Source organism: Oncorhynchus mykiss, chromosome 2 (genome assembly GCF_013265735.2).
Source record: "Oncorhynchus mykiss isolate Arlee chromosome 2, USDA_OmykA_1.1, whole genome shotgun sequence".
Lineage (NCBI taxonomy): Eukaryota > Metazoa > Chordata > Actinopteri > Salmoniformes > Salmonidae > Oncorhynchus > Oncorhynchus mykiss.
The window spans coordinates 62330974-62354690 of record NC_048566.1 but is presented as its reverse complement, the minus strand read 5'-3'; the positions used below and the strand labels follow the sequence as shown (position 1 = coordinate 62354690).

Below are 23717 nucleotides of genomic sequence, written 5' to 3'. Positions count from 1 at the left end.
TCAATGTGTGTGGGTATAGCATGTGTGTGAGGATGTGCGTAGGCATATTGTATGTGCAGGCATATGCAGAAGAGTGCAATATTGCATGCAAGCTTACATATATTCTGTGAGCGCATGTGTGTGTGACAATATCTAACATCAGTGTAGACCAACCCGGGGAAGAGAAGGCGTTGTGTGTTTGGCTGTGCTGAGGGGTTGTCGGGTGGAGAAGACACTGTTTTGATTAGCTGTACTAATCCCCTCAGTGACAGGCAGGCAAGCAGGCAGGGATTCTTCATGGGCTTGGCCCGCTCTGGTGGGGCCTGCTGATGCCATGTCATGATTCATGATCATCCCCTGACAAGACAGCCTCTCTCTCTTTCTCTCTCATTCACTCTCTCTCTTTATCTCCCTCTTTCTCTTGCTCTCCTTTCCACCTCTCTGCTTATCACCCTACCCTTCACAGTTCTGTCGTCAGCTCCACACGAACCACACAAAGACAACACATAAACTAGATTGCACCTGAAATGGCAACCTATTGCCTAGTATGATTCCTCTTGAAACTAGAAGAACAAAAAAAGATCATGATTTTGGGGGGAATGTATCCTTAGAAGGGTCCTTTGGAGGAAGGATTGTTGACATGTGTATCTTAAAGCATAATTGAGAAATAATTAATTGGTTTTGGAATATTTGTGATATTTTGGTATTACCCAGGCTCCTCCTTTAAGACTCCATAACGTTTCATCTGTAGTTGCTTTTCTGCTTGTTCTGTAATATGAGTAGTATTTCAATTTCAATAAAAATCTTACATCTATGAATTTTGAAAAATATAAACATGAATATTGAAAACATTTTATTTGGCCAATTTTTCTATATACTCTATGGGAATATCAAAGTTCCACAGTGGGATCTATGGTACTTTATGATCCATTACCAACAGAGTAAATGTCAAAATGGATTCAAAATGGTTGATGATGGAAGTGCAATGATACAAATAAAAGGAGAGCTGTGATTGGTTACATTGCTTACTATGCCAATTTCTCTGTATAAAATGGGCCATAACTTTAAAACTAGCATAGATCCCACTCAGGAACTTTGATATACATGTAGATTATATTTATTTCAAACACTATATTGAAAAATTTGCCAAATCTGACATTTTATATTTTCAATATTCATGTTATATTTTTCAATATCCATAAATGTACGTAAGAAATGTGTGGTTGAAATAAAAAAATAATACTCATATTACATAGCAAACACTAAAGTGTCATATGACACCAACAGCTTTGTGCACCTACCGATGAAACATTATGGAGTTTTAAAGCAGGCCTGGGTAAGGCCAAAATGTCACAAATATTCAAACTTCAATTAACTATTTCTCAATTATGCTTTAAGATACAAATGTCAAATCAATGTGAACAATCCTTCCTCCAAAGGACTTTGTGAAAATTCAGAAAATCATGGTCTTTTTTTTGTTCTAGTTTCGTGAGGAATCACCCTAGTGCACTATACAGTATAAGGTGCCACTTCAGACACATTCCTAGACTTAAACCTCAAGCCCCACTCTTCCACAGTAACACTCTACTAATATTTGATACACCACGGCCAAATTACACCAGCTACTGTGGAAGACTCCATTGACACAGACACAGACAGGTTTCCTACTCCATGGTTCCCTTCACAGCCCGCCATCTCCATGCCAATAACATAAAAATTGTTTGGGAAGAATTGAACCACAAGCATTTTTCTACCTGCTCTCTACGATGGTTGGAATCAAGCTGTGGCTTCTGGGCCCTCTGGTCAGTCCAGGGAAGCTTTATATGGACCATTGTTGGTGGTTTTGACTTACTGTCGGATGATACTAGCGTCACCAAAGGATGAGGTTGAGGAACTACCCTGCGATGGTTGGCTCACTTCCCCACTCATGGTGGCCAGAAGGAAAGCTTCAAACCCTTCTGTGGAGAATCTGGAGATGCTACTCCCACCCTCTTTCTTCTCTAATATAGATCACATGTTGCTACTCCAGCTCAGCCCCATCCCATATTCTCATCTTCATTCCCACCCTCAGTACCAGCCCCAGCCAAGCCATGGCTACCTTTGCCTGCTAACATGAGCATGACGTGAGCTCAGTCCATCCACACCATGCGTTCACTGGGAGTGGTGTTAAAACAATATTAGTCCCACTGGGAAAGCATGGCCTGGGAGAGGAAGTCAAACAGGGGGAACCACCAACACCACTGGCGAGACCACCATCAATCTGTAGCACACCACACACGCACACATATACACACATCACTACCATCACAACAAGCTGCAGCAGAGGAAAGCCCCTGATTCTGGACCACCACCTGCTCCCTGTGCTGCAGACCACAGAACCACAAAACCCTTGTTTTTAAATGGAGTAGCTCTGCAGTCCACCTGCTGGCTTCCAGAATCAATCATCCTATCCTGTCCCTTCAAACAGACGTTGTCCTCAATCTGACCAAATCAGAAGTGCACGTGTGATAGTGCAAGATCGTCTCAGTAATGCATACCTCTTCCTTCACCGTTTGTCTTTCCGAATATGCGTCATCTGATGTGCCAGTGATTATGTCCCAGTCATGACACACCATCAAGCTGGATCTACGTTATCTCTACCTGTAGTGCCGTAAGACACCATGTACTGCCACGACCACACAGCGTCCGTTGTGCGGTCGTGGCAGTACGTGGTGCTGGGCTAGGCCCTGGGCTCCAGGACATTGGATTCGGTGAGTGTTTTATTGGTTGTGATCATGTTTTCTCGAGTGTTGGGGGGGGGTGTTGTGTTAGCACAGATGCGGCTGGCTGTCAAGGCTGTCACCCAGACGTGACAGAGCTGGGAAAACCTCTCCTAGGACACTGATGGATGACTACAGAAGAGTGGTGCGGCTCTCTCGCAGTGTGTGGCTCGTTGTATAGCCAGTGTGAGAGTGGGTGAGACTGTGCGTCACTGTGTGAAACAGAGCCCCAACTCAGAATCATTTCCCCAAAGTAGCAGTGTACCAAACTTAAACGGTTTACGCTGGTCAAAGTGGTCAGTCTATTAAAAGCGGTATTGGTGAATACAAAGGAGGACTTTCCTCTCACTCACAAAGTAGATTTATACGCAACTCGTACGGATAGTTTACATGTCAGCTAGCTACAGAGCTAAGCCACAGTCAGTAGCCAAACAAATCAGAGCAGAGCACTACCGCTGAGCAGAATAAACCAAACTCCATAGCTAATCACGGACACGGACACTTCAAAGCAGACAGTCACTGACCGAAGCCTTTGTCAGCAGAGCACGTCAACATGGCCGACTAAGGCTAACACGTGAGAGCTGCATCCAATAAGCATCCTAGGGTTTGGGAGAGAAGTGGCTCCTCACAAACAGGGCAGCGAGGCCTTTCATGTGGTAGTCAGTTAAAGAACTCTAATGTTCCGCGAGACACTGAGGGCTAGTGGGGGAAATGGAACAATACATTTAACCACATGAATCACAAGGGCCTAAGATGACTTCTGCACACATTGGGCACGCACGCACATACAGACACACACATTCATTCTCACATACGCAAGTCACACACATTCTCTCGCATACATGCCCCGGTTTAACTTCTGAGGAGTGGTGAAGTAAGTACCAAATACCAAAGGATAGTTCATTTATACCCCCAAAAGCAATGACACGATAACCACTGAACTCAACAGATAGTATCTGCACTCTATTGCGTGGTTGTTAGAGTTATGTTTGTGTACGCTTGTGTGTGGGCACCTGTGTGTCTGTGTGACTATACACATATGTATGTGTGCAATGTGAGACCTTGCGTGCGCCCATAGCCTATGAGCTGATGACTGCTTGGCACACTCTCTCCATTTTTCCCTGCTCAGTTCTGGGAAGAGACCGATGTATGTAGTGACAGGCCATCCCTTCATCCATCAGCACAGTGTGCATCTCTCACTCTCTCTCCCACTGTCCCCATCCCGCCATCCTCCCATCGCAGAGCCAAAACATCCAAGAGGGCCAAACTATGTGTCACCGGTACACCCCCGTCCTCTTGGGGCCAGGCTTCGGTTCATCTCCCCCAGAGACCGTGAGCAGCGCTGGATATTCACCAGACCAGTGGAGGTCACAGTAGAGGGATGGGCTCCTAAACTACAGAGGCTCCACATGCAGTCACACCCATTAGGGCTCCTCTCCTCTCTGTTTTACATGAACAGACTTAGATCTGAGCCTTGATTGCCGCTAGTGTCCATGACTGTCTCAAGGCCTGTATAAGGACTGATATTAGTCATAGACATGTACACACGCACATGGAAAGATATTATGCACATCCAGACTGCTTGATATGCAAAAGTATAAGGCCATCTCTGTACATCATAGCCACAATAATCTGTCAGGGAGAAGAAGGGCTTTGTTGCTGAAGAGGAGTGAAAAAAACATGGCGGTCAATAAGTTCATTAAATGGTGCTTTCCCACAAGTGTGGGACAAACTGTCGCCAAATGTTTGGTGGATAAAGAAGAGAAAGCCGTCCTTCATTGGTCTCGGAGGACAACCCAAAGGACAGCTCTCTAGAGGGAGACATAAAGGGCCACAGAAGACGCTGACAGCTCCCAAATGCCACCAAATGTTATTAGAAGTGCGTGTCAGATGTACTTATGTCACAGGAGCATCCTTATGACGGAGAATTTCATGCTTTTCAATCCAAGGCTTCTCTTTCTTCTCCTCCCCACTCTGCTCTCACATGGAGACACATATGCATTTGGTTAAAAAAAAAGAAGAAGAAAAAAGCCTTTTCGTAATGCGAAATTAGGTCAGAAAACCACTATTTTTTTTGTTCTCAGAGCAAATTAAATATCCATCCGTCCAGGCCTCGGGACTAGGGAGAACCCATAGTGGTCTCCTGCTATTGTTATTTGTCCCTAGTCATTTGAGGAGTTACTTATACCTTAATAACCAAGTCAAGCGACGTATGGCCTAGCTAGCTGCATCCCTTCGCTCCACTCACCCACGATCTGTTCCTAGCCACCTTCCCTCCTCCTTTCTTTCCACTCACCCACAATCATGCCATGCTCCTGTCGCTTGACGATGTCGAAGGAGTTCTGGACGTTTCCCTCCAGAATGTCGAAGACAATGTCAGAGCTGAGTTGGGGGGAGGAGTGCGCCGGCGACATGGTTCTCAGGAAAACGATCTCTGTTGGGAGAAGATAACAATTAGAGACAAAAGAGCTTTACAGAGCTTTAAACCCTCATAATCAGGCTGGGATTGAAACAGCCAGGCTCGTGCCAACTTCTCCTCGGTGGAAGACAATTAAATGGGAGGCGGCTGAGCTCTGGGTTTATTGTGTGCAGAGGGGGTTATGACGGGGCAAATGGGTGTTCAGTGCTGTTGTTCAGTTGGAGGCCTGCAATTCCTAAACACCCCGACGAGGAGCTCATGAGAAACAACAAGGATTTAACTTCCCATGAAGTTGAGGATGAGTGTGTCTGAAACATGCACCACATGTAGGACCAAGTTTGTCTCGGTTTGTCTGTGTGTGATTACAGTGGTCAGTCAGTCAGATCCATCCTAAGTGACACTTAGTCATTGGTTTTGGGCTAGCGGCTAGCCAATACTTGATAGTGTTACCAGTACATTAACCTCATCCCCAGGCTTTGGATGAACACAGCTCAGATATATACTGAGTTTGGGAGGACATGTCTGGTGCACGACATTACAAGTACACTGTCAACAACACTCTTAAGCATTGGTTGATTTTGGGCAAGAGGTAACATAAAAAGGACTACACTTGCAATATTTTTTTTTATATAACATGCAGTGGAAAAAAAACACTGGGTCTGAAAAAAAGAAAGTTAGCTGTAATCCAAATAAGTGTCTGAGATTGCGCCCCTACCTTCTGGCTTGGTGAACTCCCTGAAGGTGGGCAGGGAGATGACGGTGTGGGAGATGGAGTGTACGGGGTCCAGGACACAGCCGATGTCGTTGGGCTGGCATGACTTCACACAGCGGATGGTGTCTGAGCGCTCAACCCTCGCCCTGCTAAGAGAAGAAAAACATGCACACACAGCCTCTGACCTTTAGGGGTGAGACTATAAAAAGCCTTTAGGCACCAACCGCCTTCAGTTCCTCCCCTGGTGGTCACAATGACAGGGCATCCTCTTCAAAGGGAGAAGTACAACCGCACAATCAAGAACTCAGCAGGGCCTGTGAAAAGGCCGCTACACAAACACGATCTCTCCGCCGACAGCGGGGGATGCTGGGTATAATGTTCGACATTAAAAAAATAATAAAAATGGTACTGAATGTGGCTAGCAAGAATAATAAAACAATGACGGCCAAAGATCACATAGCAGGCAGATTATGCCTGCTGGAGGCTTTGGTAGACGTGGATGGTTCAGTTTCTGATATGGTTCAGTTTCTGATATGGTTCAGTTTCTGATATGGTTCAGTTTCTGATATGGTTCAGTTTCTGATGCAACGGTTGTGGGTTTTTTTTGCGGAGAGAAGAGGAGTGAAATATGAAATACTAAGAGGAGATGGGAGAATGATGCACGACCTGCTCGCGGGAAAATATTTTGGATTTGTTGAGCGTGTGTCCCCGGCTTCGTATCTGATAATCTCCTGAGGAGAATTTATGGGACGAGGGGGGTTCTAAAAGTCTCCTAAATTGTGAAGAACATGACTAGACAACTCCCAAGCGCTCCAAGCTGCTCTCATCCCATTATTTAAGACGGTTTATTTCACAGTCTAATCAGTGGCAGCTCAAGGGGAGACCCCGCTGAAACAAACGCCACCCACCAGCATACCTACAACTACAGGGCCGCTACGCTGCCAGGAACCTGTACTGGAATCTGAGAGGAACTGCTTCTTCACCACCAAGCACCAGGGACAGAGCCCCGTCTTTAAATCATCAAGGCCCTGGGGATGACGAGAGAGGTCCTGGTTACAAAACATATCAAAACAAATTCTACAACTCAACGTCAGCTGTTATCTCCTCAGCTTGGTGGAGTGTAAGGATGTATCATGCTCTTCCCAATGAACTCAGCTTCTCTATGAACCTAGTCCAAACAGCCAAAATACCCTATATGCCGCTTAAATAGTCTTGTGTGGATGGGCTTCAAACAGAAGTTTATGCAATGTGCGTCACCCTGTAAGTAGCTGGCCAGTGCCTACATGATTTGGCTCTGGTTTCCAAGAGTAACATGTATAGATCCAGTCAACATCCACCACTGCTCCAGTATAATATAGAATGTAGCTACATAGTGGTTCATTATCTCTCCTCCTGGGACCTATAGGCAGCAGCTCAACCCCAGGCCAGAACCTGGCTCGGGTTGCACGGCTCCTTACATGGAGAGAGGGGAGAAGCCCCTGACAAAAAGTAAAGCCGCCACTGGGTAGGGGCTTGTAATTAGCAATTAGCGGCTGGGTCCAAGTTTTGCTTTGGTCCAGGCCAAAGCCACAAAATGTTCTCCAAGTTTATAATACTTCGGCCTGCAGCAGCGAGAGGAGAGAGCAGGCCCTGGAGGACAGGGCGAATGCTCTTCTCCGCTGGGCCACAGAGTAAATTGACGAGATTATAATGACCCAGGGTGAACTGCCCCTCGCCCAGAGCGGGGTACATCAAAGACAAGACAGCAAGTGGAGAAGAGTGCTAATTATGGCCTGTGTGTGTGTGTGTGTGTGTGTGTGTGTGTGTGTGTGTGTGTGTGTGTGCGTGCGTGCGTGCGTGGTGTGTGTGTGTGGTGTGTGTGTGTGTGTGTGTGCGTGCCACAGGAAGGCCCTTGCGTCCCAGTCCTCTCATCTCTCTCTCCAGCTCACGTGGCCCGGAGAGACCCAGCCCTACAGAAAAAACCCCAATACTTCAAGACCAGAAAGGAAAACAGACTGTTGGATGGGATGGAAGTCCTCTGGTCAAGCGCTGCAAAGTTTTCTGGGTAATTATTATTTATAGTCTGCTCATTGATAACGCCCCAACACAAATACAGCAGGGCATCATTCATTCTCCGAGCGGTGATGTTGCTCCGCCACAAATTGTTCAGACCACCGGCCAGAACCCAGATCCCCATAACTCAGTGTCAGAGTAGAGAGGAAAACCTAGTGTTCTGTAGCTGTGTCCCGACCGCCATGTTTTTTATTTATTTTAAGGATATCCCCAATAGAGAGGTGCATCCTTACTGCTCTGACAGGTCAGGAGGAACCTGGTACCCACACATGAATTTACAGTTATTTTAAGCCACAGCCCAGGCAGGCTCTGACTAGTGGCCTAACGGCACGTCAAGCTATTTATACTGTGTGCTAGACATATTTCCTTGTCTTCCACGACTGCATCCCATCACCTGTCACTAGCCCTGCCTTGTATTTGATTCACTGTGTGCTTGGTTTTATACACGCAGTATGCAGTAGAATCTATCTGTGCATTTCACATTATTCCTAAAATATCAATAGGCTGGTGCAGGATGTGAGACCGGTTTAGAATTATGTACATCCAACAATTAACTGCTTCCACCAAATCAACCATGACTTGACAGTGCTAATACGCCATATAAAACATTGATAATCACCTACGGGAATATCACAGTTCTATTAAACAGATGTGCCACTGAAAATACGTTTTTACAAATCACATACTCTTGCCCCATACATTAACTGCATACTTAGGTTCCAGGTCATAGTGCCCCCAGCTATGTAATTCTCCTATTCAAAATGAGATATCTGATGCTGTCCACAAAACATACTATATGTTAGAAAGTAGATCCGGATGGAACGTCTGATTCAATTTATTCAACAAATCAACACTAAGATATTAGGACTACACCATGTAGATGATCATTCACAATACTGTACAGTAATCAATAGGCATCCCCAGGCAACTACCTCAATACCCTGCCCTAGAGTGCCACCTAGTGGCCATTCAAACGCCATACCTCCAACAGAGGACATTACATTTGGCCTGTCTTGCTGGGGAATACATGGAATAAGCTACAGTAATCACAAAAACAAAACAGGAACAAAAACAATGAGACAAATGACAGCTATGCGGCTTTAGGTCTACGTCAGCTGTGTTAGTGTTTGCTTATCGTGGCAGTGTTTGCTCTTTTTTTGCTGTTGTCGTTACAGACCTATTTTTGTTGCTATACTACTACTCTCTACTCTGGAACGGCATTATAGGGTGCTCCTGGACAACAAACACAAGGACTTTGGCTAGGTAGGTGCTGGTGGTGCCGTAACGCAGCAGTCTCATCTCCAGAGACAGCTCAAAGTCCTGTGGCTCGGTGATGGGCTCCACCACAGCCATCACGCCACCAGAGGGTACTCTCTGAGCGCTGAAGAAGCTGCCCTCGTTGCCGCCGACGATGGCAATCTGGACGTGGTCTCCGGGCACTGTGTTGGACGGGCCCATGCGAAAGATGTTAGTTGGCACAGGGATGTTGGTGGGAAAGGTGAGGTGGTAGTAGGTTATTCTCAGAGGCGAGGCCAGGCACTCGTTAGTCTGATTGCAAAGCAAGCGTTCACAACGACTGTAAGGAAAGACAAGGGCCAGGGACAGAACAAGACAAGACAAAGACGGACAGATAGAACAAACAGAGAAACAGAGAAAATAGAGAGGTATAAGTTTGATTTGCCGTGCATGGCATGCTGCTAGCTGGGTGGGTGGGGCTAGGTTGGTAGGGACAAAGTCACATCAGAATCAGCAGCCTCATGTGTTTCTGTGGAACGGCAAGTGTCACTCTGCCCCCTGTCGGGTCATGCAAGAACATATCAAAGCAAAGTATTACATTTCGTCACTCAACTGCCTGCATTAACACGGAATAACAGAACATGCTTTAACTGAATCCTAACTGATTGTGCATCAACATTGGGCATGCACAGCGTCCATACAGAGGTAGGAGTTGGAGATGGGGTTTAGGTTGTGTATATACTATAGAGCAATGGCCATAAAATAACTGGTGCCTGATGCACACTATGCCGACCCGACCATGCCGTGCTGGCTCTGATATTTTTATTTTCACATTATCATTTCCATCCACATCCTGGATGTGTAACCAGGCCAGCCCAGTAATGCTTGACTCGGCTCAGTAGAGTGAAAAGGCTTATGTTCTCTTGACCAACAAGGAGTTCCCTGAAATCATGAGAATTTAACTGAGAACTCCTTACCTGACAAGCTTGTGACGTTGGCCATACTAACGTACTGCATACTTCAACTGCATACGACACAGTAAATCAAGTAAAGTTGAAATGACAAAGTAAAAACATTTAGAGATAAATTCATTCTACTGGATTTAACCCTGAACAGAGTGATACGCTCCCGGGAGTTAGTGTTGATAACTGGAGTTAATTGGGACGGAGTACTTTGAACTCCATTAACAGTAACCAGAGACAGGGAGTGAAAACTAGTGATGCAGAACAAAGCTTCTTGAATCATTGAGGTTTTCCAGACAATTCTGTTGAAAATAGGTTGTTTACTCAAGGCATTGATCAACACAGTGTACACTAGTGGCACCTGCTGGTCAAAATAATTTAGAGTAGCCAAATTATTATAAATGACATCCCACACACTGTAGTGCATACACAGCATAACCTTTTTGTCTTCTACCAAACCAATCAGGTGGTTAAACTAGTGATGTTACATTTAATACCGGAGCTCCGAGGCATGTGTCAAAATCGCTAAGCAGTGTACTTCGAAGCAGTGTGCCGATGCCTGTATCACTTTACCAGAAGCACGTGATCAATGACGTCCGAAACGTCGCTTTGTCGGACAACCACCTGATTGGTTTGGTAGAAGACAAAAAGATTATGCTGTGTATGCACTTCAGTGTGTGGGACGTCATCTATAATCACTTGGCTGCTCTAAATTCTTTTGACCAGCAGGTGCCACTAGTGATCAATAATAAACCTATTTTCGACACAATCGGCTAGAAAACCTCAATACTTCAGAAAGCTTTGTTTCCCCATCACTAGATAAAACTATGGAGGTATCCACAAATGTGGGAGTTATTGTCATATTTCTCAGCATGCTCTGTTGCAGGTACATTTTTTGAATTGTTTGTTTCAATATCTGTGTTTTCACCATAATTATTTCTGATCCACACGATGTTATATGTAACATACATTTTCCTAAACTAATCTAATCTGTAAGTGGTTGGATTTATTGCAACTCTTACTGAGAAGGCTTCTCCAGTTTACTTTATGTAGGTAGTCTCTAACAACAGTGCTCTTCTCCCTGCTCTGACATGCATTCTGAATGCAAGCCAAATCAAATCAAATGTTATTTGTCACATGCGCCGAATACAACAGGTAGTAAAACGCTGTTTAGAGTTGAAAAAAATAAGAAGTTGTGGGTGATGTAAAATTGCTGGACAATCCTCACTTTAAAATCTATACCAACAAAGATTGGATGTCATATTGCAAGCTACCTTTATATGACACGTTAATATAACACCCTAAAATGTGCCCATGTAAACCTCCAAATAGTGTTGAGTTTGACGACACAGGAGTTGAATTAACTCTAAATAATGAACTCTAGAATAACGAACACCCCTGCAGAGAGTTATAAAAGTAACTCAATTAATACTGTACGAAGTGAAACGCAATGGCGTAGAGTTAAATATCAACGTTAACTTCAGCATATACATCTGTGAAAAAATAACTGTTGCCAGAGTACGTTTTACTCTTTTAGACTGGTACCAAATGTTGTATGTGGCAGAGTAAAAATGTATTCAATTACAGTTAACTTTACTCTGTCATTTAAACTGTGTACGTACTCATCGTCACATGCTATTTAGCACATACCGTTTAGTAAAAAGTATGCAGTATGACACGGCCGCTGGGCAGGTGGGGCGGGGCCGAGTGTGGGTGGATACTTTTTTGCATCGCATTAACCAGCCTGATAATAGCTAAATTCCAATTAGATTAATTTCTCTAAGCTCTGAATACATTAAGAATGGCTTTACAGGCCTATTCATGTTGGTTATAGGCAGACTATCATATTCGACCTATACCGTAGCCCATATAGCCCATCTAAAAAGGACTAAAGACAGAAACCGATAATTTGGTTTCATGTTAACATATTTATTAGTGAAACCATATGTGCTGTAACACCTTTAAATGAAATTAAACAGCCTAGAACACACCCTAAAACGTTTCGTATGTTCAAATCAAAAGGCTATTGGACCGAAAAACGTGGACAAATTCAGAACCGCTGGACAGCAACATAATAAACTGAAGCACTGATCATTGGGAACGAGATCTGAATGACTGCTAAAGGCTTGCATAATTAAATAGGTAGCCTAGCCTACAAAAACAAAAAAACAATCCAGACGTTCAAATCAAAAGGCCTGATTAACATGACATCAGTACCGCAGCCACATCCCGAGTCCCCGGTGCCGACACATTCAGAAATAAAATAAAATGCAATTGTATTGGTCACATGCGTCAAATACAACAGGTAGAACGCTTACTTACAAGCCCTTAATCAACAATGCAGTTCAAGAAATAGAGTTTCACTAAATAAAATTAAAAACTAAAAACTTACAATAAAATTACAATAACGAGGCTATTAACAGGGGGTGCCGGTACCGAGTCAATGTGCGGGGGTACAGGTTAGTCGAGTTAATTTGTACATGTAGGTAGCGGGAAAGTGATAATTCATAGATAATAAACAGCGAGTAGCAGCAGTGTAAAAACAAAGGGAGGGGGGTGTCAATATGTAAATAGTCCTGGTGGCCATTTGATTAATTGTTCAGCAGTAATATGGCTTGGGGGTACAAGCTGTTAAGGGGCCCTTTGTACCTAGACTTGGCGCTCTGGTACCGCTTGCCTTGCGGTAGCAGAGAGAACAGTCTATGACTTGGGTGACTGGAGTCTTTGACATTATTTTGGGCCCTTTGACACCACCTAATATATAGGTCCAGGATGGCAGGAAGCTTGGACCCAGTGATGTACTGGACCGTACGCACAACCCTCTGTAGCGCATTACGGTCGGATGTCGAGCAGTTACCATACTAGGCGGTGATGCAACCTGTCAGGATGCTCTCGATGGTGCAGCTGTGGAACTTTTTGAGGATCTGGGGACCCATGCAAAATCTTTTCAGCCACCGGAGTGCCCTCTTCACAACTGTCTTGGTGTCTTCACAACTGTCAAACCATGATAGTTTGTTGGTGATGTGGACACCAAGGAACTTCAAACTCTCGACTGTTCGGCCCTCCATTTCCTGTAATCCACGATCAGCTCCTTTGTCTTGCTCACATTCAGGGAGAGGTTGTTGTCCTGGTACCACACTGCCAGTTCTCTGACCTCCTCCCTATAGGCTGTCTCATCGTTGTCGGTGATCAGGCCTACCACTGTTGTGTTGTCAGCAAACTTAATGATTGTGTTGGAGTTGTGCTTGGCCATGCAGTTGTGGATGAACAGGGAGTACAGGAGGGGCCCCAGTGTTGAGGATCAGTGTGGCAGATGTGTTGTTGCCTACCCTTACCACCTGGAGGCGGCCCGTCAAGAAGTACAGGATCGAGTTGCAGAGTGAGGTGTTTAGACCCAGGGTCCTTAGCTTAGTGATGAGTTTTGTGGGCACATGGTGTTGAACGCTGAGCTTTATTCAATGAACAGCATTCTCACATAGGTGTTCCTTTTGTCCAGGTGGGAAAGGGCAGTGTGGAGTGCGATTGAGAGTGCATCATCTGTGGATCTATTGGGGTGGTATTCGAATTGGAGTCGGGATGATGGTCTTGATGTGAGCCATGACCAGCCTTTTAAAGCACTTCAAGGCTACTGACGTAAGTGGTAGTGGTAGTCATTTAGTCAGGTTACCTTCACCTTCTTAGGCACAGGGACTATGGTGGTCTGCTTGAAACATGTAAGTATTACAGACTCAGTCAGGAAAAGGTTGAAAATGTCAGTGAAGACACTTGCCAGTTGGTCCGTGCATGCTCTGAGTACATGTCCTGGTAATCCGTCTGGCCCCGCAGCCTTGTGAATGTTGACCTGCTCAAATTGGCTATGGAGAGGAACACATTGGCTATCATCAGAAACAGCTGGTGCTCTCATGCATGCTTCAGTGTTGCTGGCCTCGAAGTGAGAAAAAAATGCATTCAGCTCATCTGCTAGGCTTGCATCACTGTGCAATCAGCGGCTGGGTTTACCTTTGTAGTCGGTAATAGTTTCCAAGCCCTACCACATCCGACGAGCGTCAGAACCGGGGTAGTAGGATTCCATCTTAGTCCTGTATTGATGGTTTGCCTGTTTGATGGTTAGTCTGAGGGCATAGCGCAATTTATTCTAAGCGTCCGGATTAGTGTCCCGCTCCTTGAAAGCGGCAGTCCTAGCCTTTAGCTCAGCGCAGATGTTGCCTGTAATCTATGGCTTCAGGTTTGGATATGTACGTACAGTCACTGTGGGGACGACATCGTCGATGCACTTATTGATGAAGCCGGTGGCTGAGGTGGGATACTGCTCAATGCCAATGGATGAATCCCGGAACATAATCCAGTCTGTGCTAATCAAAACAGTCCTGTAGTGTAGCATCCGTGTCATCTGACCACTTCCGTATTGAGCGAGTCACTGGTACTTCCTGCTTTAGTTTTTGCTTGTAAGCAGGAATCAGGAGGATAGAATTATGGTCAGATTTGCCAAATTGAGGGCGAGGGAGAGCTTTGTATGCGTCTCTGTGTGTGGAGTAAAGGTGGTCTAGAGTTTTTTTCCCTCTGGTTGCACATGTGACATGCTGGTTGAAATTTGGTAAAACTGATTTAAGTTAGCCTGCATTAAAGTCCTTGGCCACTAGGAGTGCCACCTCTAGATGAACATTTTCTTGTTTGCTTATGACCTTATACAGCTTGTTGAGTGCGGTCTTAGTGTCAGGTTTGTGGTAACAAATAGATGGCTACGAATAGTATAGAGGAAAACTCTCTTGGTAGATAGTGTAGTCTACAGCTTATCATGAGGTACTCTACTTCAGGTGAGGAATACCTTGAGACTTCTTAAATATTAGACATCGCACACCAGCTATTATTGACAGATAGGCACACACCCCAACCCTCGTCTAACCAGACGTAGCTGCTTTGTCCTCCCGATGCACGGAAAACCCAGCCAGCTCTATATTATCTGTGTCGTCGTTCAGCCACAACTCAGTGAAACATAAGATATTCCCATTTTTAATGTCCTGTTGGTAGGATAGTCTTTATTTTCCAGTGATTGCACGTTTGCCAATAGAACGGATGGTAGAAGTGGTTTACCCACTCGCCGATGAATTCTCACAAGGCACCCCGACCTCCACACTCTGTATTTCCGTCTTTTCTTCACGCGAATGGCGAGGATTAGGGCCTGGTCTCAGGGAAGCGGTATATCCTTAGAGTCGGATTCATTAAAGAAGAAATCTTCATCCAGGTCGAGGTGAGTAATCACTGTTCTGATATCTAGAAGCTATTTTCGGTCATAAAAGATGTTGGCAGCAACATTACGTACAAAATAACTTATAAAGAATGAGAAAAAACTAACAAAATAGTACAGTTGGTTAGGAGCCCCTAAAAAGGCAGCCATCCACTCCAGAACTGCTGGACAGCAAAAGATGATTTAGTATTTAGTTTAAAAGCTCTGACGGAGGCCAAGAGCTTTGACAAGCTCTGATGAAGGCCAAGAGAACAAAACAAATGTTCAATTAGGAAAAAGAAATCCCCTTTAAAAAAAAGAAAAATACTTCTGTTTTCAAAGATGTAGCTTACAATGCAATACTCGTGATCATTTTAAAGAAAACAAAAACTACTTTTCCTACATTTGAACACCACCGCAGAAGCTTCGTTATTCGGCACCTTCCCAATTATGTAGCCTAGTTTTGTTGTCTGGCTACTTCAAGAGAACTACGGCCTATCACTCGCAGCCCACCTCTTCCAATGCATTGTGGAAAAGAGTGCATTGAATTTTACTAGATGAAGAGCCAAAATTAGTTTAACATCCTGGCATTTAAACCATACTCGATTTTTTAAAAATTCAATACTATAACTCATCCAATTTTCGCACACTGAGAATGCATCATGCGCGATTGCTTTGTTTCCCGCTATTCGTTGATTTCGGTAGCACATCCCCATGTCTAATTGATCAGCTGTTGTCAAAGCCAAAATGAGCCTACTATTTAGGACGCAAGTATGAGTATGTGAACTTAAAACAGATATATACCCCCATTATTTGAGAAAGAGACCTCAGGTAGGTAGGTACTCACATCTCCCCTGCTTGGCGGTAGTTGGTCGGACACTCGAATGACAGGCATCTGAATCCACCCTGCACGTTGAAGCAGCTCTCTGTCACAGAGCATGTGTGTGTTCCTGTCACACACTCATCAACATCTGGACAGGGAGAGAAACAAATAAACTCAGAACCACAAAAATGGAAAATCCTTTATTTCAAACATAAAACCCTGGGTTCAAACCTTGAATGTGTTAGACCGCTAATCTAAAGCCTAGGCATTATTAGCTCAGAGAGCTAGCATACATTTTCAGGTCTCAGGCGAGGTTACTCATGCACCCCGAATCATCACTGTTACAATATGTCTTCTGATCTGAAGTATGACCATGACCCCATGCTGTGGACTCCTGCACCCCCCTGAGGAGTGAGGCCTTACCCTGGCAGCTGCGTCCATTGGGAGCCAGGGTGTAGCCGGAGGCGGGGCAGGTGCAGTAGAAACTCCCAGGGGTGTTGTTGCAGCGGTAGGAGCAGATGTGACCCCCGGTGGGCAGGGCACACTCATCAATGTCTGGAAAGGTCAGAGGTTAAAGATCAGAGGTCAAACATGGTGGATGTAAAGGGTACAGGAAGTAAAGATAAGAAATACCTCAGTTAAGGGGCTCCTGATTGGGTTTGACAGTAGCCTATGGCTCATCGGATACCGTTTTAGCATCTCCTACCTTCACAGTTGATGCCATCTATGTCACTGAGCTGGTAGCCACGGCGACAGTAGCACTGGTAGGAGCCATACACGTTGGCACACTCTTGACTGCAGGGGCTGCTCTCGCATTCATTTAGATCTACACCCAACAATATAACTCAGTTAGAGATAACACTAGTGACACAATGTATCTGATGATTTATGCATATGTACAGTCGCTAGTGAAAGTCTACACACACTCCTTACACAGACTTCACATTTGCTGCCTTAAAAGGGAATTCATTTGATTATTTTGCTACTGATCTACACAACCTACTCCAAAATAAAGAAATTACGATGTCTTAATTGCATATGTCTTCACACCCCAGAGTTAATAGTTGGAGGAAGCATGTTTGGCAGCCATTATAGCTGTGAATAATTTTGAATACGATTGTACCAACTTTGCACAACTCTTAGGGCAACATGTACCAATTGTTTTTGTCAAAATTGCACAAGCTCAGTACATTTGTTTTGGGGTCATTGATGGACAGCAATATTCAAATATTGTCTCTGATTTCCAAGCAAATATATGTCAGGATTGAGACTGGACCACTCAGGAACACTCAACACCTATTGGAAAGCCATTATGGTGTGCCTTTGGCATACACTTTCTTGTAATTGTCCTGCTGAAAAATACAACTTTATCAAATGGTTCGGTTTTCAGAAGACTGGGATGGGTTTTCCTCTAACTTTATATCTGGGCTTTGCTCCTTTCATTTTTATTTTGATCCTGACAAACTCAATAGTCCCTGCTGGTGACAAGCACACCCATAACAAAATGCTGCTACAGCAATACTTGAAAATACAGGGTTTCACTCTCTGTTTTGCTGTATTGGATTTGACCCAAGCCTGTAGTTTTTAATTTAAGCAAAAAAAGTGTTTTTATTTGCTGTGTTGTCTTGCAGTATTACTAAACAGCCTTGTTGAAAACATAATTGAGGATTTGGAGTGGATTTTTTAACACAGACTTAATTATTTTCACTTTGTCACACAGGCCAGTAATGTGGAGTGAATGCAATGTTGTTGATCTGTATCTTCAAGTATTGTGGCGGCAGCATTATTTATGGGTATGATCGTCACCGGCAGGGACTGGTGATTTTGTCAGGAACAAAAGAAATATGAACGAAGCAAAAGCCAGATAAAAACCCTGACTCAGTCTTCTGAATACATAACCCTGGGATAGAGTTATATTTTGTACACAAATGTTAATTCCAAAGACACACCATAATGGATTTCCAATAGGTGTTGAGTGTTCCTGAGTGGTCCAGTCTTAGTCCGGACTTAAATCTGCTTGAAAATGAGAGACGAGGTTTGAATATTGTTGTTCATCAATTACTCCCAACAAAATGTATTGTGCTTGAGCAATTTTGACCCCCCCCCAAAAAAATGGATATACGTTGCCCTAAAAGAGTCTTATTCAAAATTATTCACAACTGTAATGGGTGCCAAAGGTGTTACCACAGAGTATTAACTCTGGGGTGTGAAGATATATGCAATCAAGACATATTTTGTGTTGTATTTGTTATTCATTTGGAAAATGTTCAGAAAAAGTTATTGCACTTCGAAAATGTGAAGTATGTTGTGTACACCGATAGAAAATGTGAAGTATGTTGTGTACACCGATAGAAAATGTGAAGTATGTTGTGTACACCGATAGAAAATGTGAAGTATGTTGTGTACACCGATAGAAAATGTGAAGTATGTTGTGTACACCGATAGAAAATGCGAAGTATGTTGTGTACACCGATAGAAAATGTGAAGTATGTTGTGTACACCGATAGAAAATGTGAAGTATGTTGTGTACACCGATAGAAAATGTGAAGTATGTTGTGTACACCGATAGAAAATGTGAAGTATGTTGTGTACACCGATAGAAAATGTGAAGTATGTTGTGTACACCGATAGAAAATGCGAAGTATGTTGTGTACACCGATAGAAAATGTGAAGTATGTCGTGTACACCGATAGAAAATGTATCAATTTTGGAATTTTATTTTAAGACAGCAAAATGTGAAAACTGTGCAAAGTGAGTGTAAACTTTCTCTAGGCCCACATTGATCGTGTCCCCGCTTCTAAATATCTGGATGAGTTAGTTAAGAAGTTAAGAAATAAAATGGTATTTATTTATAGGAATATGGCATGCCTTTTCGTTAAATAACTGAAAACAAATCATTCACTCGACAGTATAGATTATGGTGATATCGGCTATATGAACGCAGCTGCCACTGTATTGAAGACATTGGACACAGTTTATCATGGCGCACTACTCTTTATTACGGGCCACAAGTTCAGTACACCTCACTGCCTTCGGTCTCAGAAAGTAGTAGGCTGGCCCTCAGAGGTCTCGTAGATCAAATGCATTGCACTCTTTCTGTTTATACAGCCCTCTTACACAAACTTCCGCCGTACCTTACTTCATTGTTAACCTACAGACGTACGAGCTACCAGACCCGGTCTCAGGGATGGCTACCTTTGGAGATCCCTTCCATTTCCACTAAATTATGTAAATCAGCTTTTAGTTTTTTCGCACCTTACTTGTGGTATAATCTCAAAACTCTCTAAAATGTGATGTTTTAGTGCCTCCAGATTTCCATATCTATACAGTTCCTGTACAATAATGGGGTATACGGTATTACCAGCAGTGCACACAGGAGGTGCTATTTCCTTGCAAGTGTTAAAATAAATGCTGACAATGTGTTTTGTATCTCTGCTCTGCTTTTCGTAGTGTATTGATGTGTATATCTTTTAAAAAAAAAGATGCTGCACATGATATTGAGAAAAAGACATGACCACAAACTTCAGTAAGGCAAAACAAGAGATGGCCAATGAGAGAAGCCCAGATTTGAACACCTCTGTTATCTTTTGAAGGCTGCCTTACCATCACAGTTCCTGCCGTCGCTGGCCAGCTTGAAGCCTTGGGTGCAGCTGCACTTGTAGGACCCCAGGACATTCTCACACTTGTGGGCACAGAGGCGCCCAGGGTAGTGCCTGCACTCGTTGATATCTAAGACACAAAAGAAAACGACACTAACTTGAACATCTACAGTTTGAGCAAGCACAGATGACTGTATCCAGTATCCTGGTCCTGTATGACACATCTACAGACCCAAGCACAGAGGACAGTATCCTGGTCTTGTATGACTCAGTTGACCGAGTGTGGCGCTTGCACGCCAGGATTGTGGGTTCGATTCCCGAAGCCACCAATACGTAAAATAATATATGCATGATTGTCAGTCGCTTTGGATATAAGCATCTGCTAAACGGCATATATTTGATTATTTTATAAACTGCGTGGTTTGAGAACTGCTCTAATTACATTGGTAACCAGTTTATAATAGCAATAAGGCACCTCAGGGGTTTGTGGTATATGGCCAATATGCCACGGCTAAGGGCTGTATCCAGGCACACCAGGTTGCGTCGTGCATACGAACATCCCTCAGCTGTGGTATATTGGCCGTATATCACAACCCCTCGTGCCTTATTTTTAAAAGAACATTATTGTATAACAGCCACCCAGTCTTGGGTGACCCTTAACTTGAACACTTTGTCATAAGACCTACATAACACTGTGATAACACTGACATGACAGATGTCATAAACAGTCATGACTGTTGGCGTCCTGCTTACGTCAACTGACATCACACTGCCATGTAACTACTAGGAGGATTAGGTCAGTGCGTACCTTCGCAGACGCGGCTGATGCTGTTGAAGATGAAGCCAGCCTTACACTCACAACGGAACGATCCTACCAGGTTGATACAGCCGTGGCCTGCACACGCTCCGTCAGGACCCTTACACTCATCGATATCTGCACCAGGGGGGAGCGAGACCACAAGATATTACAGGAAGAAACAAGCACATTCTTAAGCAAAAGAATGCATTCCAAAGGATAGCGAGGCCACAGGAAATACATGGAAATGTAGGCTACAGTATCCGGTTGCTGATGCTAATCAATGGAGGTGAACGTGGCAGAGATCCTTTCTAGCAGTGCTGCAGTGTACACCGGGCATGTTGAGGCTCCCTTGAACAGAGGTGTCCAATATAGCCCAGGAGCGGGGCCTTATGGAGGCCTTATCCCCAACTGGCACGATGAGGTCTAAGTATGCAAGTGAGGCAGCTGTACGTACCCACGCAGCGGTTGCCGCCGTCGTTGAGGTGGTATCCCCGGCCACAGTTGATAGAGTTTCTCTGGCAGGTGAAGGAGCCCATCGTGTTCATACATAACTGGCCAGGGCGGCACGGCTCTGTCTGGGCCAGACACTCATTGATGTCTGGGATAGAGGTCAGAGGTTATACTGTACAGACGGGCAACGATTATCTATATATTGACAAGATATTGGACTGTATGCTCTAACAATGGGAATGAATGTTCACAAATGCGGAAGGCAGACGGGAGGAGGAGGAGCTGGTGGGAACATTCTAGCCAATGAGAGGACAGATACTCATGTGAACAACATGCCCAACTCTGATATAGAATTGTTTTTTCAAAGTTGCCGGGATACCACGTGAGTCCACTTAAATCAGTACATTCGTAACAACCTAAACATTATGAAACTTCTATTTGATCAAATAAGCCTCACTTAGAAAATGTGCAATTAAATTTTGTGCTGACCGAATTCGACACTCTCATTGACCTTCATACAAAAAAAATCCCACTTGGTCTGCTTTACGCTTATTTCTTGCAGGGACAGATTTTGGGGCGCAGTCAGATCTCTCGCTTCGCCTCTTCAACTCTGATATGGTTCACATAGGGCACCACAGGGTCATATCACTGAACCCCCTCCCCGCCACCACTACGATGATGAGTTCCTAAAATATGCCATGTATGTCAGAGAACACTGTGAACTGTACTTTGAAGATACTGGGTTTGGGGGTACATGTGGGATGGATGGGGTTATGTGTTGCCTTGATGATAGGTTGCCATGGTAACGTCTGTCAGGGTCCTGATGCTCACCGATGCAGCTGCCCATGGCATCCTGGATGTATCCATCGCCACACTGGTTCTTGGGCAGACAGCGGAACGACCCCTGAGTGTTCTGACACTCAAAGTCCGGGGAGCAGTTGTGGGTGCCCGACTCACACTCGTCAATGTCTGGGGAAAGAAGGCATGTTGTACGAGGAAAATCAAACTGTATGTGATTCAAATCTATTCTCATAAATATTCAACAATAGTTTCATTGCAAGTCAAATTCTACCAGCAAATTCTACCAGCTGGGAATAGATAGAAAGAGACAGACAGACGGACAGACGGACAGACAGATCCAGTTTATCATGGATGTATGAATCATGAATCATACATATTGATCCTTCCTTATTCCTTTTCCCCCTGTAGGAGGCATTGTGTTGTGACCTCTGACCTTTGCAGTTGTTGCTGTCCGTGAGCTCGTAGCCAGTACCACAGCTGACCTCTCTCTGGCAACGGAATGACCCCACTGTGTTGATGCAGTGCTCGCCTCCTCTGCAGTTACTGGCCCCCAGCAGGCACTCGTTTATATCTGGGAGATGGAGGGAGGAAGAGGGGCAGATAGTATCGAAGCCGTATGAGAAATCCTAGTCCTGGGGAGCTACTAGATGTTTTATTCCAACTCACTAACTTTTCAACAAGATGTGGCTGGTACTGTACCTCCAGTCTACTCACCCTCACAGTTCTTCCCATCTGGTTTGAGTTTGTAACCTTTGAAGCAGGCACAGGTGCTGTTGCCCACACATTCCTGTGCACACTTGGCTAATCCTGTGCACATTATAAACAAACAGAAGATAATTGACTTGTGTTCCTGACTTTCTCTGTGAGGACACAGTCTATTACTAACATGTGAAGGTCATGTGTGGAGGGGTTGTTACCGCTGCTGCACATGTTATTCGGTAAGGGATTCTCCTTCTCAGTGAGGGTCTCGTTGTCTTTGTCAGAAACTGTGGGGAAAGAAAGGAGAAGATTGACCAGTATTGGCCAAAACTAAGTTCGCAAACAAAGAGTGTTGAAACCAATGAATGCATCAGGACAATGGAGTTCTTTACTAAAACGACAGTAAGACCCCTGTCTCCTAATGACCACCAGAGGGCAGAGTAGCATTGGACATACACTAGAAAGAACAACGTTCCAAACATCCTTCCACTCTCCACTCTCTCCACCTCTCTACTCCAGCGTTCACCTCCTCCCACCGCTCCACTCGCTTGACTTCTCCACCTCTCTTCCCTCGATCCCTCCACCGATCCCTCCACCCTCTACCATTAGTCCTTCCCTCGTCTTAGAGTTGATTCTCTTACCCAGGGAGTTGCTGGTCTCCACATCAGGGGCTCCGTCATCGCAGCAGGCCCGGGACACCAGGCCACACTGATAGCCCAGAGACAGGCTGTGGTCACAGGTCAGACCATGCTCGCGAGCAGCCCGGCCCAGCAGACAACAGTCACAGCACATCTGGAGGGGTCAGACCAGAGATATATACGATTCCTCAATGTGTTTATATGCATCATTTGGCCAGAATTACAGACGGACGGATGGACGGGGGGAAATTACATCATCACCACCACTTTACAACTTCCCCACCATCATCTATCACCATTTTCTGAAGGGGATCCATCCGGGCTTGTCAAGCGGGAGGAATCTAGTTTGAGTGTGTCTGTCTGGTCTGTCTATCATCTCTGTCCTTGAGGTGTTGAGTGGTGCGGTTGTGGCAGGCAGCCTAGTGGTTACGAGCGTTGCCCCAGTAACCGAACGGTCGCTGGTTCGAATAACCGAGCCGACTCTTTAAAAAAAATAAAAAAAATATGTGCCCTTGAGCAAGGCACTTAACCCGTAATTGCTCCTGTAAGTCGCTCCGGATAAGAG

General features: G+C 44.6%; 1 protein-coding gene across 4 annotated transcripts in view; it reads right to left on the bottom strand.

Annotated features, from left to right (window-relative positions):
- Positions 1-23717, bottom strand: part of fbln1 (fibulin 1) — an 86105-nt gene that overhangs the window by 14618 nt on the left and 47770 nt on the right. For 2 of the 4 annotated variants that reach the window (XM_036952590.1, XM_036952607.1), the window contains exons 4-16: positions 23156-23306; positions 22733-22801; positions 22530-22622; positions 22249-22386; positions 21846-21983; positions 21019-21162; positions 20574-20699; positions 19770-19895; positions 16873-16992; positions 16590-16721; positions 16191-16314; positions 5873-6018; positions 5035-5172 (exon numbers count right to left, since the gene is read on the bottom strand). In XM_036952590.1, the coding sequence (XP_036808485.1) occupies positions 5035-5172; positions 5873-6018; positions 16191-16314; positions 16590-16721; positions 16873-16992; positions 19770-19895; positions 20574-20699; positions 21019-21162; positions 21846-21983; positions 22249-22386; positions 22530-22622; positions 22733-22801; positions 23156-23306 (1645 nt within the window). Of the gene's footprint in view, positions 1-5034; positions 5173-5872; positions 6019-8740; positions 9498-16190; positions 16315-16589; positions 16722-16872; positions 16993-19769; positions 19896-20573; positions 20700-21018; positions 21163-21845; positions 21984-22248; positions 22387-22529; positions 22623-22732; positions 22802-23155; positions 23307-23717 lie in introns of those variants that run through there. The other 2 variants (XM_036952598.1, XM_036952617.1) reach the window with 2 other exon arrangements.